At 33.5% G+C, this 20578-nt stretch overlaps 1 protein-coding gene across 4 annotated transcripts; it reads left to right on the forward strand.

The window, feature by feature from the left end:
• Positions 1 to 1023: 1023 nt before the first annotated feature.
• On the forward strand, positions 1024 to 19255 carry LOC128155968 (DNA damage-regulated autophagy modulator protein 1-like). Of its 4 annotated transcripts, XR_008239665.1 has the most exons (10): positions 10323 to 10528; positions 10616 to 10724; positions 13514 to 13567; positions 13856 to 13923; positions 14424 to 14584; positions 14938 to 15124; positions 17338 to 17396; positions 17777 to 17935; positions 18084 to 18411; positions 18600 to 19255. XR_008239665.1 is itself a non-coding variant. In XM_052817919.1 (9 exons), the coding sequence occupies exons 2-9, from the start codon at positions 10636 to 10638 to the stop codon at positions 18117 to 18119; spliced, it is 813 nt and encodes a 270-aa protein (XP_052673879.1). In that variant the 5' UTR covers positions 1024 to 1126; positions 10616 to 10635; the 3' UTR covers positions 18120 to 19255. The 4 variants fall into 4 exon arrangements, 3 of the variants coding, with proteins under 3 accessions (XP_052673879.1, XP_052673870.1, XP_052673863.1); XM_052817919.1 differs by lacking the exon at positions 10323 to 10528 and adding an exon at positions 1024 to 1126 and having other exon boundaries at positions 18084 to 19255; XM_052817910.1 differs by having other exon boundaries at positions 10323 to 10531; positions 18084 to 19255.
• Positions 19256 to 20578: the final 1323 nt, after the last annotated feature.

The following is a 20578-nucleotide window of genomic DNA, read 5'->3' on the forward strand; positions in this document are numbered from 1 at the left end:
TGTTTATACTGATAGATATAGAAGTTTATTATGCTGTGTCAAAATTTGAAAGTCAAATATCATGTTATAAGCAAGATACAGGGTTCATAATTCTTTGTTTTGTAAGCAAAGCTCGAATATTGTCATTTTTTACATATGTGTTGTATTGGTGTAAGTTTCAATCAAATGTATCTTTCTTTTGTTGATAATAGTATTCATGAAGATATTGGATTAGTTTAAATTGTTTTTTACATGTCATTTTGTCCAAGAAATGGTGATTCTCTACATTACATTTTTTGTAAACAACTATAAGACTCGAGCTTTGTTTACAATAAACATTCAATAGTTTGGTCTGTCATTTAAAATGCACCAGCAAACCATTTTATAAATAAAAAATGAAAATAAAATTTTTGATCTAAAAACGTGTCCAAGTCCCTTTAATATGTATTTACAGAGACATTTGATAGTTTACCTGCATATTTACTAGATTGATATATAGGGCAGTCATTTTTCATTAAGGTTTAATATAATGAAATATCTAATTCAGTTAGACTATATCTACTAGTACTATACTGTATTGTATTAGGACAGATCTACAAAATGAACATATGAAAAGTGTAACCCAAAACCGGCAATGGGTAGGCATTTTAGAGGACAAACAATGCAATATATCTTTTCTCTAAAAATATGCATTTCATATTTTTTCTGGTAATTGCCCTTTTTTTGATTTTACAAACTAACAATGTGCTTTTTGTAACGATTTGAGTTTGTCATGCAAGGAAAATTCCATTTGTATAATATGTTAAGTTTCAATCAGTAAAGATTTTGCCTGTCATCTAAATAATTGCGCCATTGCAAATTTGTTTGGGTGAGAAGGTTGAAAACTTAACTAGCACAGGGGGTGGGGGTCTGGACCCCCTGACTCACCCATTCATCCGCGCATGTTGTGATTTCTTGTTGCGACACACAGACTTTATGTGATACAATCAAAACTGGTTGGGTGTTTCTGACGAGTATCGATTGGTTTGTTTGTCGTGAGAGGCTGAAAGCTTCGGCTTGCAGTGTCGGGAAAACACTGGGCTATTTCCAATGATTAGTTCCAGGCGTGTACATGCATTTTCATAGGATAAGGCACGCAATATACATGGTAAGATTTTTTTGGCATAGATTTACAATTATTAAAAATTCATTCGCAAAATAATTTTTTTCACTCAAACTTTGAAAATTTTACGATCCAAATCATTTATTTTTTATTCAACCACGTAAAATATAAATTTGTCAAAATATTTTGAAATATAATGCAATACATGTAATTATAGCAATAATAAAAAACAAATATCATTTGTATCTAAAGGAATGCTGAAAAAAATGTGTTCATGCTGTTAGCCTTTTTGTAAATGCATATAGTTTTCGCTGACTTTTCATATACGATTAATTCATTTTTAATGGAATGAGATTTTGCTATTTGTAATCACTTTTTAACTGCCTTTTGATAAATATACAAAAAAGTGTTTTTAAATATACAAAAGGTGTAATGCATGTATACATAAACAAATATAAGTGCAATAACATTAATTTTATAACTTGTCAAAAATAACTGCATGCTTCAATTACTGGGTATGTTGCATAATTTCCGTATTTAATTATTATCAACAACCTTACACTATACTTCTAGATTTTCATGCTATATTAATTTTGAAAGATTTCCTTTTTTTTTTGAAAAAAGCACACAATGAAGAAAGATGAACATTTGTAAGACAAGGCTTTTTGGAAATAATATTGCATTGCATAACCTTCAACAATAATATTGACATATTACATAATTACAGGAATATGCCAATCAAATTTATCAGTATGCACATATTTGCTGCCAAGGCTTTGCTAATCTGCTGCATACGCTCGATATCAAATTACAAATGCGGAAAATGTATTTGTAGAAAACTATGATTTTTGCATTAGAAACGCTAATTTGTTACTTGAGTCACTGATAGATATTCTGAATTCTCACTGTCTAAACAGACAAAGGGTTTTAATTTCATATCCCTTGGGCAAAGACATGACTTGCATTTGGTGCTAAAATTAAAAATAGTCAATATTGCAAGAGAATAAAGAAAAGATATTATGGAGTCTTTGTATAAGCTTGCGCATGAAAAAAGTACAGATAAGGGCACATTTGTAAAATGCCCACTTCACGAGCAGAGTCTTAGAGCAGATTTGGTTAAGATTTAAAAACAACTACACCATCAATTGTTTTTAGGAAAACAAATGCACCAGAAAAAAGAAAAGCATGTGTTCGATAAGGGGATCGATAAGGGAAAGACTTTTTTGACGTTTGATTTCAACACACTATGACACAAGATACAGTTATATGTTCATGCGCCGTAAGAATGTTTCCTCAAAACATGTATTTTACGGATGTGTTACTTTTTCTAAAAAGAGTATTATTTTGTAAAAAGTGAATAGCAGAATGCAACATATAGGGAGCATGAAACATAGTACTGGACATATTCATTTTACAAGGATCTGCCAGGTATAATCAGAATTTTTTTTCAAAAAATCTCTTTTATAAAAGAAAAGATGTCAATTGTTTTGCTCTTGTCAAGTGTAACATTAACAAAAGCGTGCCCGTAGTTAAAATCGACAACTTTACTCCAGCTTCCTTACCAAGAGAGGCACAATTTTTCTTAAAGTTCTTTGAAGTTATCATCAGTACATACGACCTATGTCTATCATATACAAATAATGGACAAGTATCAATGACACTTTTCCAATAAATGAGGCCGTTATCTGCACTTTTCCTGTCATTTATTTATGGTCAGTCGAACGTTTTGATGTGTACGTGTATGTTCACCTTTTGTTTGCGACTATTAGAATGATTCGTTGTGCAAGAACGGAAGTCGACATCTCTGCGCAGTCTTAATGGGCATGAACATGTTATAACAGCATCAACAGTATTGATTTAAAGCGATCAGGTAGACAAGCACACCTGCGTACTGGAGAAAGAAAAAATACAAGACAAACCCTGGCTCCACCACCATTACTAAAAATTTTAAGTAGAGATGCCACACACAGGCTAAAAAAATGTCACACCAAGTATCTCGAAAACGTACAGATATAAAAGATATAAAAGCATGTCACTCTCAACATATCCCTTTTGGTTTTAACCCATAGCATATTGTCTAATGATACGTCACAGGATATTTGCACATTTTTTTTAAAATTTCATTTTTTAAACTAAATAAAAGCCCTACAATCTGACCAGGAAATTTTAATTCATTTTAACCAGACTTTTGCAGTACTATTAAATGAATGCATTATTTACTTTTAAATTTGATAAAAGGGGGTTAATAATTATTTTTAAAAAAAATGAAAGGTCAATAACTATGAAAAGTGCACAAAGAAATAGTTACATATGAAAAACCACCTGTTTCTCTTTAGCTTAATGCGTCCTAGCACACCCACTTTGTATAACAAAAGTCACACTTTGACATTCTCTTAAGGCAATTCAACTAAAAAAGATCAAATGGTGTTCCCACCTTCACCATTGTCCCGCACCTGCGTCATAGCTTTGCTCAAACACGATATAGTGTACTCTGTTATCTTCCCCATCAAAGAATACTTTTTTGCAGTGAATGCCCTCTGTCCATTTCTTATTAAAAAAAACTAAGTTATCGCTCGTACAATGCACTTATCTCCAATCAATACGAATTAATAGGTAAGAAACCTGAGTACGTCTATCTTTGTTGACTGTGGGTGCATCCACCGATTAATTCGAACACCAGATCGTTTATATTCAGACGCAAAACAGGATCAGTTTTGGCTTCCATATCTTTCTCATTTGTACATACAGTCAGATGTTTTTAAATGGAAAGTTTCTGTTTGTAATCCTCAATGAAGCACTACTTAATATCTTTGTCAAGTCCTTAACTGCCAATAAAAAAATCATGTAAAATGCAAAGGAGTCATGACGTGCTTGCACCCGAGAAAGAGTTATTCTGACTGCTGTACAAAACTTACCACTGCGCATGCGTTATATGTTTACGAGCCCGCGGGAGAACACAGGCGGTAACCCCTACCTCCTTCCCTTGCCCATTGCAGCTCAACTAGTGTGTTTTTAGCGTCAAATATTATCTCAAAAGGTTTTAGCAAGAAATGAATCGATTTTTAGATCATAAATTAAGCTTTATTTTAATTTACAGAGTTACCTTTTTTACCTAAATTATGTCAAGATAGGTTGGATGTGCAATTAGAATGTGCCCTAAGAGCTAGAAACGTAAGCAATCTTTATGTAGATATACTGCAATAAGTAAATCATAAATGTTGCTAGCTTGGTGCAAAAGCAGTCAAAGCAAAATCCAGTTTACGATTTCTATGTTGCCATCTTATGCAGTCGGTCGCTATTAAAAAATAATAATAAGTTGGATTATATCAACGAAAAAAAATTATTACCGTTGTTGCAACGTTTTCATGAGACAAGAATTCGCCATAACTTGGTCAAACTTTTAATTAACGTTTAATTTTTGATTGTTGTCATATTGTAAATTATCTACTTAGGGCAAAATTGTATCCACTAATAGCAGCCATATTCTGTAAAGTGGAATAGTTAGAACTGTTGTTGTTTCAATTGATGTGGATACTCTACATCCACAAAATAATTTCTATTCTCCAAGTATAAAATCACACGACCTTAAATACATTATTTATAATGCAGAATAATACAAAATACCGTCCCCTAACAACTAAGAGGGCGATCTACGAAAATTGGTTTAGGTAAATATGAATAATTCGACATAACTGTAATACTATCGGTAACATCAAGTTTTTAATATATTATGAGGACAATTTAATACATCATTTTTGCAAGTCTGTATTATATCAAAATAAAAATTACATGGTATAATATTTTATCACATATTGAAGTATTTAAAACAATTTAGGGTTGCATTTTGTCCTTTGTTTCCAGAGGCGCATTTATATAATATTTTCCCTTTAAGACATGATATAAATCAAATCCATTATGGCTGATGAAGCGTATAACATTTAAATGATAGCAGTCTAACAGTTTCCATCAATTATACAAGACACTGTTCATTGCAAGGTAGTATTTACCCACAATATTTAATCAAAAACACATTGCAAAAGAAGATATAAGTACAAAATTTGTCGAAGTGAGAAGGCGTATATGAAAACGTTAAAACTAATGATATTCACATAAAAAAATCTTCCTGACACAAATTGCAATTTGAGAAAACTGCTTGCTCAGGTGGATCATAACGTAAAGAACTACTTTCATAGAAGAGAAAAACCATTATCTGAATAGAATGTCTTGTTGTCAATGCTAGATCTCGATATATTGCCATTAGACTTAAGTCAATACATTATGCTTAGGTTCCAGATTATAATCAAACACAATATTGCATCCTTTGCTTAAAAGCCTTCGGAAGTTCTGATACCGCTAAACAGAATTTATACCTTTAATTCCCATTTACTGGGAAAGAATAGATTGTGGAAACGCTTTCTGTAATAAATTTTCAACTTCTTCACCTGGGAAGTTAAGGCTTACGGATAATGCTGTCAAGAAATAATTAATACAGTCCGTTATATTTAACTCCGATCCAAAAAAGGTTATGAATCAGACGTCTCTCTGCTAACCATTTGATTAAATATTAAAAAGTGTTAGTGCATCATTTGAAAATGTCTTCTGTAGAATTTACGCTGGGGTTTTGTCTTGGTGCGGGGCTGGCTACCTTACTCTTGAAAGAGTTAAAAGGGTAAATAAAGTAGATAGCCTGTTCTAAAGAAAAAAATGTACGTTAAAATTTACAGTAATATTGAGAGTAAATTAAAGATTAGTTATTTGAAGTAGTTTCAAGATTATTCAAACAATGAGCACTAAACTGACTAAGGAAGGGGTTATGGGGATTGCACTGGTCCACATGGATAAACTACTTGAAAACAAATGTACATGACTGTATGTAATATTGTACTTTGCAAGAATCCTGCTACATATAGTGATGATTGAAGATTTGTCTTACAACTCATGACTTTGGATTATTAATGGCCCCAAAAGCAGTTCAAGTTCGTTCCGAAAGAATTTACCAGGGGGCTCTATTTTAAAAAAAAATCTTTAATTTGAAGATTTGAATTAGTTTTGAAATGCTTCAATATTAAATTGCAACATGCAACTGATATTATGTAAACTAGAGTTTGTATGAAATTGTGAACAGGTTACCGATATCTGTATGTTTGTGAGGTACACTTTCAATCTGTTTTGATGGTGACACCGGTCCCCCACTACTTACACATTCCCCGCGGGTCAGGACATGCCCATGTTGGAAATTCTGAGATTTTTTTAAACGAAGAAGTTGTGGAAATAAAAATATTATAAAAATGTTTCTGAGCCAACTTTAATTTTGTGGATTATTACGTGTCATTTGTTTATAAAGTAAATGAGAAGGGCAGGTAACCTTGAAGAAATGTAACTCATTTTTTGTGATGTTCAATGTCATGTAATGATTTTAACTTCTCCTGCCACGATCATCGTTTATTAAATTCCTGGACGAGCAAGTGCAGAAATAAGCACATTTTAAGTCATTAAAATCATCAAAGAACATATATGAAGTCATTTGAAGTCATTGCCCGCTGGAATTCTATTTAATCGGGGTACGGAAAAAGGACCTTCCTGGTGTTATTAAAGCCGAGGGACGTGAAAGATATGGTTACATGAGGCAAAGCAGCGTGAAAAAGGCTTTATCAATGACGCTACTGATCTCTACAACCTTTCGAACCAGTGTATCTTTGTTATGGTCTCACCTTGATGTGATATAACAAAGCTTATAAGGTCGCGTCGAGAGGTTATCCACCAGAGTTAAATTATGTCAATTAGAAAATGCACCTTTTACTGAATAAACATAAGTAATTATATATTACTGTTACCGAACAATAAGTGTTGTCCTTTAATTCATTGTTTTTTGTAACTGGCCAATAATTATCAACAGGACCAATTTTTGGTGACTAAGAGCCAATGTTACAAGACTATGGCCTTAAGGTAGATGTGTGAAACGCAATGTGAGATAAAGTGTTGTAGGCCTGTCTTTTTCAATGAAAACCATTCAGTCATAGATGAAGCTCCTTCGAATCAGCAAGATTTTTAAGTTGCGCCATTTAACACTTCGTCCTTTTTATTATCTATTGAACAGTACTATAATAAATCTTTATAGATCTATACATATGAGTAAGACAAATTTTGCACACGTGCTTATTCATCAACGAAAGGTCATCCAAACTTTTTCGTGAATTTAACCAACCATAGGGTTTTACTCTGTAAAGTGAAGGGGGTCGGGGTAAAGGGATTATATTCCTTTAAAAATGTGATTAACGACGTGTCTGCGACTGTTAATGAGTTGTCATAAAGCCACTATCGATGCAGACAATATGGACGTTGTTACCATAATTGTTCGTCTCGGCCCTAAGCTAGTTGGATCGAATTTTAGAAAAATCGATATCTGTACTGAAATGATACTTCAGCATTTGTTAGCTGCGACGAAATATCAAAATGTTCTTTTCTGATAGTCTCTTAAAGATTGGAACCAACTTTTTTTGGACATTGAGCACTAAGATTATTTAATTCTGATTCAGGTTTAGGAAGTGTAAGGCGTGATCACAGACCGATTTGCAGAATCTGAACCCGATCTTGACAAAAAGATCTATAGACAAACGTTAAAGACGTACATGTATTTGTGGAGGTCGAACACCGGTGATGGTCTAAAAAAAACCCCTAAGATTCCTCAGTCCTTCAAGTGCTGGTAAATGTAAAAGAACCGTTTGGGATTTTCTCAATGTGTATAAGATAGCTTTTTTTCACCCATATCGCAAAAATGAGAAAAATATTCTAATAAAATATTTATAATGCAGTATGATATTGACGCAGTATCAAAATATTAATCAAAATGTAGCACAAAATGAAACCTGAAACTGCATTGTACATGATTGTGTTAGAAGTTCCTTGCCTAGAAGTTGTACATGTTCATAAAGAGTTCGAGGATTCTGTTGGTAATGTCACCCTCATTCAGCATGTGTTAAATCTGAAACAATAGAAATATGATTTATATTCTAAGACACCGGCAACTTAATTAATCTAGCGATATCTTGTTCACAATTAAAATGTATCATACACGCCCAACGCAGTGTGACAATACTATCATAATGGCACTATCATGATGACAGCTTTTGGTCCCATTGATTATATATTAATAATTAAAGAAGTCATTTCCAGCACGACTTGCAGGATAACCAGACTATAAACACAAATTATCACTGTGTGATGTGGGACGTAATCTAGTAGTTAACAGCTAAAACTCTGTATAAACTTTAGTGGATTAATGTCATTCCCACATACTTTAAGGGTATTCACCCAAATTCAGTTATGATTGATAATTGATTCGCATATTAAGATTACACTTAGGGTAAATCATATAGTTTTAATGAGTATTTCTTAGTTTAATTCATCGTAATGTAGAAAGCTGGGCGAAAAATGATCTCAAGTACGCATACAATTGATTAAATCAAGCGAATTTCTATCAAAACATGTACAGATTAATCAACAAACATAATTCTGTTGGTTTGGTTTACAGAAAACGTTAGCATTCATAGAAAGTAGAGTCAATTTGTCGTCCTCGAGTGATCATGAAAACTATTTTCTTTGAGATGATTCTAGGCTTTACACTGTAGCAAGAGCTTATTCTTTCGCATTCAGTCACAGATATCACTAAACCATATGTTCAAAACTTCTTATGTTGAAAAGCCATTAGGACGGAAGAAGATACTCGTGTTTTGACTTCAGCCTGTGTTTTTATTGACGTTGCCAACCATTAACAGTCGTGGTATGTCTGCTCCCCTTTCCATTTCAAAGACATGGTTTTATTCATTTGACATCAGAGTGTCATCTTGCAAGCACGATTTACTTTTTTCTTTTTAGAATAATACGGGGTCTAATTTGTATGTAATTGATTTCTTCTACGATATTTGAAAATTGTTGATTTCATCTTGTTTGTTGGACTTGTTTGTAAAACAATTTGCTTGGCATCTGATAAGAAGTTCAAATTGGATAATGTGATGCTTGACAGGATATCAACCCTTCTAATTGAATGATCACAAGAATCCAGTTTTGAAACCAATAAAGCGAGTACAGATATTTTTTTCTGCCTGAAATTATGACTTTGTATAAAACAATAAACATGAACATGAGTGAATTATACCAATACATAGAATTGGCTTTAAGATCACTCATCATTAAACCACAATCTTTTAAAGCACACGTTTATAATGAGCAGACGTTAATGTTTGTGTACTCGCGTCAACTTTGTGTTCATGCAGCGTCTGAACTAAGAAATCTGCTTCGAGATCACGACTAAATCGAGTTTTAACATCATATTGTACGAATGAATATAAGCAGTGTTTGAACTTTTGATTAGGAATACACTGTAGACTGTTTCGAGAGTGACTGAATCTTTAGCTAAACAAAGTGAATTAACTGACATGCAAGACAATCACAAAACCTTTCTTATATGGAAAGAGTGGCTGTCTTCATTTCACAATTCAATGATTGACAAATGTGTCGGTATAAGATGATAATATTTATACATATACATGTAAGAATCTGTTCGACTTCGATATTTGTTTGTTACTTGCAATATGTTCAGCGTAGATAAAAAATTCAAACAGCCACACTATGAGTGTAAAATTAATTGGAAACATATCATAGAGGTAACATTAAAAAATGTTTGTGACCAGGAAGGTAACAAGCATATAAAAGTTTGAACATTAAAACTCTAGGGATTCATTGCATTGCATTTGAGGTTGATATAAAGAGAAGCTAGATGGCTCTTTGATTTAAAGTATGAAATTGCTACTCAGGCAGACGATACGGCCCATGGCCATCTTCTTGAATTTTCCCACATCTTATTAATATAAGCTGAGAATTCAGTGTTTTATATTGAATAACTTTTTTTTCGATCTCTGCACAGTTTTTACCTCTCATTCCTCTTTTTTCTTTCTGTGTTTAAAAAACAGACACAAAATTTAAGTAAACAAAAGTAAAGCATCTTGTATGCATAACATTCCACGAAGAACGTTTAGTAAGCAAGAGACTGCAGCTGGCGCTTACCCAAAGTTCAATTGCAGCGATAACACAAGTATCGCATGTTACACGTGCTATGGCCTATCTTCTTGAAACTCTGTATAAAATAGTTCCGGGTTAGTTTTAAAACTAAATTACCACTCAGTTTTACGAGTCGATATTTATCTTTCGTTTTATTTCCTTGTTTTGTTGTCCGGGGCTAAACTGATGCAATCAGGGTCGACTGTGTATATTTATAGTGAAGGTGGTATACGTTCTTTTCTAAGTACAGATCGACATCTGATTCAGTACTGTTTTTCAATTGGTGGTGAAAAAACTTTACATGGATTGCATACTGTGAATGTTAAGCGGGCGTTTTCGTAGTGGAATTTAAAGTACTTTACACAACACAGGAGTGGAGAGATATACACAGTAGTAGTTATTACTTTCGTTTTAATGCAAACCGTTGACTGTACAACGTGATGTGATTAATACGTTTCACACCTTGTCTAATTTAAGGTTGAGGCCAACGGACAGACATGTTAACCATCTACCACCTCCTGAGGACATGCCTCTGGACTTTACCCCTGTTTACTGTTATATGGTCGGTCTCGGGTTTCGCTATAACGTGAGTAGAAAATTTTTCATAACACAAGGGTTAAAAAACAAAATTTATTGTGTGATGTAATAGCCATGTTGTATTAATTTGTTTTCGTCTCATCTTTGTTAAGGAAGAATTTTTTCCCTAATGACTACACCCTTTTCTTATAAGAGACAAATAGTCCCATCACGTGTGGATTGTTCAAAATCCGTGTATGTACCAAGGTGCATGAACTTTAAAATTAAGATTTCCGTGTTTAAGATCTATTGACTTTGATCAATGTGAGATTTATTGTCAAAATTAATCACTCATAGCACTTTCCTTCGAGTACAGGTCCTTAAATACATGCAATATCAAGTAGGACATTTTAAACTAATGGTTAGTATGGTGACGTACTTGATACGAAGGCGCTTTTTGAGAATAATTTTCTTTTTTCAATTGCAAAATATCTTCTGTGGTATTAATTATTCAATGTTAAAGGCTCTTCTTTGTAGGTTCTCAGTTGTGCAATCCATTCCTTAAATAATACTGAACGTCCACTGCATGAAATAGTCAAGTGCATATATCTATGAGATGAAAAGAAGAAACCTCATATCAAAGGAATCAAAAACAAATGAAACCTTCAAACAAAACAATGGCGTGTGTTTCTAAAGTATGAGCACATTTACCTGGCTATACTATTTTAAATACATAAAAAAGCGTAATGAATAATCATGTCAAAGTACTTTTATTAAATATTAACATAGCCAATAATAGATACTTTTCAACACCACGGGCTGTTTTTCAGTATTATCTGTCTGGAGAAAGCAATTCAAATCTATTATAGTGTCACACGGATGAATTAGCACTGTAATGAAAAAAGACTTATTACAGTAAGACAATTTGTTTTCTTCCGTGCGGGGTGGGGGTGATGAGCTATATTTAGGACTCTCAATTTAGTAATGTTGGTTACAGTTTATTTTTGACTTTATTATATCAATTCCCTTCCTACCTTGCTTCATAAAATACATTGCTCATCAAAAATATGTTTTCATTAGCTAATGGACTGGAAATAAATGAGCCAACCAGATGTAAATCTGAACATTCAGTTGCTGTGATTTTTCTTTTTTTAAACAATTGCCGTTTTTTTTCTCAACTCAACAAGGGATAAATTGAAAAAAAGACGTAATAACAGAATAAAAGGTAATCAAAAGGTAAAGACATTACGTTCCATAGTAACTAAGGTGCGTTAGTTTTCCACGTTAATTGTAGATTGAAGACGCATGTGAATTACAGTAGCTACGTCACTTAATTAAACCAAATCAAATGCATTCCTTAAATCAACAAGGGAAGTAAGAAAAAAAGGAATAGACATAATAATTGAGATAAAAAATCAGACAAATGAGAAAAACGTGACTTTCCCCAGCTACTAAGGTGCGTTCATTGTCCATGCTAATTGTAGATCGAGGATGTATATATAGATTGACGACAGCTAGCTCACTTAAACCAAATCAAAACCCATTCTTTCTCCAGCTGATCTTGGAAGGCTTGCTGACTGTTATCCGGATGATGCATCCGGATTTCAGAAAATAATTAAATGCCAGTATTGTCGTCAGAGAATGGTGAACCGATATTCTTTTTCCCATGACTCTAATCCCATGAATAAAAACTTTATCGCAGGATTAAATGAATCTGGATATAAAGGAATTGTAACTCATTACATATTTTATTATCAGGAGTTTTGGTATATAGACAAGATAAAAATTATTTTCATTTTGCCAAGATAATTATTGTTGCGAGAAGTCAGATGCTCTGACAAGGGTTGCTGCGCCGAAATATAGTTGAAATACAATGCATGTAAATCACTTCGAGTCTAAAGAAAATAACCCTTTTTGTCTACAACATTTTTATTTTCTCAAAAGGTTTGAAGAGATGAAGTCTTAAAATTCGTTAAGCACACCTAACGATTTAGTCAATGAAGATCCTTCTATATTCCACACATTCGCTGGTTTTCCCAAAGATAATACAAGTAGAATCGCACGCATATTTCAATCCTATTCTATCAAGATCGATATTTCTTGTTTGAAATTTATTTTTTGTTTAAATTTTTGTCCAAATTCAAACTTGTCATTTTATTAAACACCCGAGACCCATTAGTTTATGCCAGTCAATTCTCAGTACATCATGAGATCTAGACGTGCATTTTTTTCAACTGATCATGAAAACTCAAACTCAGTTTGGTTCCGATTAAATTGGCAGACAGTTTCATTATATGATGTATGTATCAACATATCAACGAATTTTACGCAAATGACGATCGACAGTTTTTTGTTTTAAAAAATATCTAATACATGTGTAAAAAGGAAATATTTAACCTCATTCAGTTTCATAGATCCGTAAGGACATCATTTACTGCCACAAAATACTACAAAAAATATTATTGGTCTCATAAGGCCATTTCCAAACCGTTGTAGTCAACAAACGTTATTCCTATCAATGGAATCGTAAAAGAGGAGCAGACGTCAGTGGTGATTTACCAAATACACTGAAGTACTATTTAGGAACGTCATGTTTTGATTATGCTCAGAGCGTTCCAGAGATTTAAGAGAAGAAAAATACGGACAGTATGAAGCTACTTCTAAATACAATTGGCAGTGATTCTGTATGTAGTACGCTTGTCCTTGATGATCCCTCCGTCCATCCCACTTCAGTGTCGGCTCTGGGATCATTAAGAGACGCTGATTACCACTCGGAAGCGATGCTAACGACCGCTCCATTTAGGAACCCCAGATCGAGAGTTTGAATTGCTTTTATTAATGCGGTGTATTTCATTGCAGATACGGCATTTCCCAGGCATTGAATCACACCTCTGATGTGTTTCCATACATAAGGTATTGGAATTAATATGATATTGATTAAAGCAGACATTGATCAAGCTATCTTTTTATATTATACACTTATAAACTTGCATTTTAGTTGATATTTTTCAAAATTTTATTCCCTATATAAGTTATATTACACATACTTAGAAAGTTAATTAGTTTTTTAAAAAAATAATTCTATATCTTCATTCGTTTCAATGAATTCATATGCTCTCAGCTTTTGGAATTTCAGTTATTATTTTCAAAATAATTCTCTTGTTTCAGATATGTGTATCATGCTCTGTTTTTGTTTTTCAGCAAAACAGGGACAGAAGTTCCTGAGAGAGGGCTTTTCTCCTTAATTGTCTTTGTCTGCAGTCTTTCAAGTAAGTGGTTCTAAAAAATCGAAAACTGTGGTCAGCGCGATTTGCTACAGTCTCATTTCTGTTTAAATGACTCCTTTTGCAGAGAGTGATGAGTCAGTTCGACACATTTTGTCTCCTATACATGTAAGAGTGATTCGTTGTTACTATAATTTAGGGTGTGCCAAAACAGTCTGTTTATATAAAAGTATAATATTGTGAAGTTCAAGTACCATACAATGATTTTTGTTAAATATGATTATCAGTGTTAAACAGTACTTTGAGACCTACGTACAAAGGTGTTTAGGTAACCTCGTTAAGCATAAAAAAAGGCTTTTCTATTATTTTCCGTACGATGACGCTCCCGTATAGATCCGAAAGTGTCTGTAATGACACGACTAGGACCCACCTGCTGGGAACGACTCGCATTGATAACAGCTAAAATGGAAAGCGCTGAGAAAACTCGTATTAATAACACCTACAATGGAAAGCCCTTCCGTTCTGATATTAATTTTCTGTTTCAGTGGCTCTTAATTCAGAGATCCGATTCCAGTACGTCCGCCTAATGATGACACAAATGTCCTTGACCCCTTCGGAAAAATCCCGTTGGATCACCGCCAACAAGTTGACCTTAGGACTCGGGCTTATCGCCTCGTTTGGGCTTGTCTTTGTTGCAAGTTTCCAGGTAGCAAACCTTTTACTATCCTACGTTAACTTTATTTTTCAAGTCTGAAACCAATGTTCAAAGTAAATGTATTTACATGTATTACTATCCAAGATCGCCAAACTTACCTACGTTTTAATTATCTAAGTTGTTATGGTTAAGTTTTGGAGTCTTTGAATATAAAAAGTCTACATGTAATGTAAGTAAACATGATCCCGAAAAATTCAATTGTTTACCAGTGTTCATAATTCACACTAATGAATTTACATAAAAACACCTCAATTATAGCTATAGGTAAGACTATCATAGTGATTATTTTAATACAATTACAAATACATGTATCATACACTCTTCATTATATTTTACTTGTTTAGGTGGATACATTACCAGTGCCTCATTACATGGGAGCTTTCGTGACCTTTGGCCTTGGGTTCATTTGCTGTTGGATTCACGCAGCCATAACCTACAAACTGTATAAAGAAGAGAGGAAGTCAATGCTGAAACTCACGTTTGTTTTTCAGGTTTTAGTCAGCATAACAATCACAGTCAGTTTCATCACATGTATCCTTTAACAGAGGGAAAATTATAACCAATTGTTTATCATAAAAAGAGAATATAGATATAAAAAATTTAAAATTACTGATCATGTTCTGTAAAATTTGTTGCCTAACTTTCAGAACTTTGATTTTACATGCATACAACTGATGAAAGCTCTGAAAATCTGTTGCTATTCGATACAGTTCGGATTGACGGTCTGTAGCGCTGTAGTGCTGAACACACTTGAATCTTGCAATTTACGGCGTACAAAAATTTGCACACAATTTGAAATGATTAATCTAATTTCTTTAGATACTCTGTACAAGTATTCGATACAAAAAATCATCAGACTGTTATCCCTTATGTAACTTTACTTGCCTCTAAACTTCACCAGCCCCGTAAAATGAAGTAGACTAAGTGTCGTTTGTTTGCATGTTAAATTGGCGACTCTAGGTCTTGATCACATCATTTTCGGTTTATGAGGCATGTGAGCGTTTAAGAGAAGATCCCAGGCAATTGAAGCGACAATTACAGTAGCTATATATTAGACTGTTTGAAAAAATTATAATTTTAAGTATTTACAACTATGAGATTCATGTTTAGTATCTTGAAATATTATCTGTTAGTGTATTTGCAAAGGGTAAGAAACGTATGACAGAGGGCAAGGCTTGTCGAGCCCTCTTCGCGTTTTCGGCCCGTACCCAAATATCGCTTATATTTCAAGACAGTATAACCACATATTTTGTTTATCCGGCAAGATAATTTCACATGTTACGCCTCAAACAAGACATGCAATCAAGGAATTGTAGCTCTTTATTCCGTCAGCCGGATTTTTTTGTGTTGAGCTACAGATCTGCAGCTGACAAATGATCAATTTGCAAGTATTTTCACCTTTATTTTACATCCTTTATGTCGGAATGATCATAAATCCCTTCAAATGGGTGTATGTTTGGGAAGATGGATGAAGGTATCCGCCATTGTCGAATCTCGCGCCAACGACCAACTAGTTGACTGTTCATGTTTTTATGAAAATTGGATATTAGGACATTATCATTCTAGTACTAAGAAAATGATTGGTTGTTTTTATTAGTTTTATAGATATAAAAGTAAAGAATATCAGGTCATGAAAACAAGCAATTGGTGATAAACGCAACCCTAACGATTTCTACAGTTGGTTAAATTTTCTTTACGAAAGTGTGAACGGGCCTTTAGTAACATGGCATAAATTATTCATTAGGACGAAAAAAAATCTTCTAACTTGTAAGTGGTCATGGCCAGTAGGCTTATTTGGGATTGATGTTGAGTTTCTATCTTGACTTTTCGTTTTGAAACCATGGGTTATACTAATGGACATGTATGTATGACTCCATTCCACATGATTCATTTAACATCATAAGAGCAAGATGTAAACATAACTTGAATATCATATGAAAAAAAACCCCAACGGTTTCATCTTTCGAAGATCACAAAACAGACTTAATAACTTAAGCCTCTTTTGTGAAAGAATTTCTACTTGATGAAACGACTACCGCGGCATAACCAAAGATTCTAAATAACTCGAGTAATATTTAATACAGAACTGCTTGCTTTAGTTAAGTTGCAGAAGGCTTAATAAAGTCTCTTAGTTGTGACAAACAGAATGTCCATGGCTGACATACGGGGAGATCAGTGAACTCTGAACACGATGTTAAGGCTTGGCAAGTTGATTGCGATTCGTGATTGTGAGCAATTGAGAGTGATTTTCTCCTTGCTTTGGATAATGAACGGCCTTGGGTTTTATTAATTAAAATTATTTCTTTCTAAGAGGCTTTAGGGGCTCTTTACAGATGCCTTTGCATGGTTTACGCGACACATTTACGCTTCATTAGCCTACCTATAAACGGTGCTTTAAGGGGAAAATGTAATTGATGAATCTTTCTTTGCCACTAGAGGAATTGAGCAACATCACACGTTAACGTCATTCCGGTTTTTTTAAATTTCATTTAAACATTCTTTCATATATTTACTCTATGTCAGCAGTTTGAAAGATTGATGTTTTGTTTCATTAAAGTGTTCCACCGATTTGCACAGAATAAGGACTAATTTTCTTGATGAACGATAATAACCTATGAAAATTGAATGTAGATCTTTGTGTGCACATTGATGCATACTTTAGGCATGCCACAGTATGACGAAGACATTTTCCATCCGCATGTTATAATCATTTTATAAAATCTCATAATCCTTAACTTAGGAAGTCGTTATCAGCTTTGCATCATACAGATATCAGAAGAAACAGGGATACGGCACTAAAGAGGTATTTATATATGCTAGATTCTAAAAATAATATTTTGAAGGAAAAAAAAGTTTTAAAATTTGTTTAGTGAAGATTAAAAGATTTAAAAAAATTATGTACTGAGTAATCTGAAATCAAGGAAAGACACTTTTCAGATAGAAAAAACCCATTGACTTTATATCATAGCAGGGAATCTCGTACAATGTCATGTTTTTATATGAAAGTAAGAGACATCTTAAAGGCGAAAAAAAGAGATTCTCAATCGATCCATGAATATGTGGCAAATTAATTAAAAATTTCTGTCTGAATTTTTCATATTAAATTAAAATTTCTTAAATCACGTTGTACATTCAGTAGATTTCACCATTAATAATACATCGCGAATTACGTTTACTTTGCAGAGAGAGTTACGAGGCATTTTTCAGTCGGCCTCTACCTCGGAGTGGGTTTTGGCGATTGCCACTATTTCCTATGTCCTTACCTTTATACCAAGTTTTAGAAAATTAGAATTTGATGGTTTCAATGTTAAGTTTAAACAACTGGCAACAAACAGCAAAACAGTAAGTAGCATCACTTAACAAACATGCATTTATGTGCAGAAGAGAGAACGGAATTGAAATTAAATGCATATTAATTTATTTATTTAGTAATAAGTTTGACACGCCTCTATCTTTTTATAATTTAATATTTCCTCTTAATTTTTCACAGAATGTTTGTCTGAGGCTGTGTAACTGTTGCTCTTGAAGATCATTATCAGCCAGGTTTCTGTAATATAGTACACTACAGTGGACGTAGTCATTTTATCACGACGACATATCGAACATGTGTTGGGAAAAGAGCACAAAATCATTGTTTTTTAAAGCTAGACGTCACTTGACGTTATTTATGGTCAGCGACAACTTATGTAATGGCTTACTTTCTACGGCTCCGATATAGAGACCTCGGATGCGATGCCTCATCAATGCTGTTTGAGATCTTGTGCCATTTTGTCATTTGGTGCCTAGCCGCAGGATCATCAATCAGGCCTATCAAAATTGTATAAAGAGAATTTTAATTATCACCATATCATGTTGTTAACCACAATATTTTCAGTTGCAGTTCATTAATTTAGTGATAAATATTTTATCAAGGATTAAAAATTGAAGCCAATATGTAACATATTAAAAACCCAACAATTTCAGGATCATACTTCAACTAATCAGTTTTGTGTTTGTCCTCATTTAGGTTACTTTCCTTATCAGAAAAGGTACACTGTACTAAGTATATTAACGGTAGTCAAAGACCTTTCATGGCCGTGGGGAAAAGTCTGTATGTTATTGATAACATACGTTGTTTTAAATCGGTGGACAATGGTGCTTCTTTCCTCAACTTGATATTCATAGATCTAACAAAGACAGCGGTAAATCATCCATATTTTTGCCATTACGCCCACAGGCAGAGCGAGATTTTACTCGGAAAGATAAAATTTTATGAAATCTGTTTTTGCATTTATGCACGTTCATGTCCATACCCTAACCTGTCGATGTTGTTTTTGAAGAACATGTGTGTACATTAAACTGATCACATTTACGGTTTGACTACTTATACACGGCGTCGGTTATTTATGTACATGTACATCTAGCCGCAAATAACGATGTTTGTAAGGGACATGATTGGATCATGTATTGCACAAAAAAATTTTGGCAATCATTTTTTTTGTATTTAACATTTTTTACACTGAAAATATCATCATGAAAGAACAATATTTTTATTATGTTTGTCATTTCTATTCACGAAAAAAAACTTTCATACATGACTGTTAAAATTATGTGTACCCTGGGTACGATTGTAAGCTCAGATTTTGTTGTCAAATAAATAAAAGACTTATTTTTCTCATAATTCATCTTGGCTCTTTTATTCTAGGTATAATATTAATTGTGTGATTACCTATACATGAAATCAGTATCTTATTGACAAATCTCTTTCTTGGTTTTATTGCCGCCGTTCAGCTATTGATTTGCAAACCGACGACAGCGGCGATCGAATATGGCCATATACTGATCAAAGAGGCAGATATATAAACCCAGCAGCAGTTTGGTCCTCGTTCCATCGGTTCAAACTCTGAAGATAAGAACCATCTCTGACGTCAAGAAAGACAGTATAATTGTGTTATGGTATACGTAGACGTGGAATGAATTTAATTGAAAATCGATAGAAATTAAATAATTTTAGTATCTGTTAAAGTGGAATATTGTCACTATGGTGAAGACATAGAGAAATGGTCGTAGCAGCGGTGTAGCACTCTTAGAACACAACGGAAATGAACCACAAAAAATTTCTCTCGTTATAATAGTTACTATCATATTTTTATCCAACGAAGCCACGTGATCATCCCCTCACCAAGGCACGAGGATGCGTGTGTTTTGTATCCTTCACCGAGGCGCATGGATAAAAAATACACGACTTATTGGGAAGAAAACAATGGTGGTAGATCCCATACATGTACCCTCAAAGTACGATAGTCGAATCTTTTCATAGACTCTAAGTGTTAGTACAAATTATTTATGACTTTACAAGATGTCAAAAATACTTCACAGTATGTCATAGGACGAGAAAACATTTTGCTCTCTAACTTATGATTGGTGTTTTTTTAACTTGTTACACGGTATTTTACAATTTGGCACAGGGGCAAGCCCGTTGTAACATTTATTTCAATGTAACCGTGCAAATAGGTAAAGAAATGACATTAGAAAAAGGGGAAAATTTAACAATACCAAACGTTAAATATTGTAAAGATTAGCTTTCAAAGATAATCTTTTTAAATATTTACATTTTTCAGTGTCTACGTATCGATTTTGTACTATACAGTCCAATAAATTCAAATGACGTATAATTGGGGCGCAAGCGGGGTTTGCCTATCTATATTCAAATATTATAAATTGTACAATTCCTGAAAATTATATAAATATAAGTAATAAGGGATCATTCTTCGTATATTATGAAGTAATAATTTCGGTCGGGGCGTGATCGAATCTATCGTAAATGGCTTTACGATAGATTTGATCACGCCCAGACCAAAAATATCTGCTAGCCCATAATTCTCAAAAAATAATTCCTTATTCCTTAGATATACATGTACATTTAATTTCGTCAACTGTAACCCTGTGTAAACCTCTGAAATCTGCATAGAAAAACTAATTCCTTTTCAAAGACGGTCGGTAGAA

This window comes from Crassostrea angulata, chromosome 1, assembly GCF_025612915.1.
Source record: "Crassostrea angulata isolate pt1a10 chromosome 1, ASM2561291v2, whole genome shotgun sequence".
In the NCBI taxonomy this organism is placed as follows: Eukaryota; Metazoa; Mollusca; class Bivalvia; order Ostreida; family Ostreidae; genus Magallana; species Magallana angulata.

Excerpts from the sequence above, each read along its gene's own strand:
- LOC128155968 (XM_052817919.1), top strand. The coding sequence starts at position 10,636 with ATGTTAACCATCTACCACCTCCTGAGGACATGCCTCTGGACTTTACCC. Across the intron at positions 13,568-13,855 it reads GATGTGTTTCCATACATAAG|CAAAACAGGGACAGAAGTTC; the intron begins GTATTGGAATTA and ends TTTGTTTTTCAG. Across the intron at positions 17,936-18,083 it reads TGGCAACAAACAGCAAAACA|AATGTTTGTCTGAGGCTGTG; the intron begins GTAAGTAGCATC and ends AATTTTTCACAG.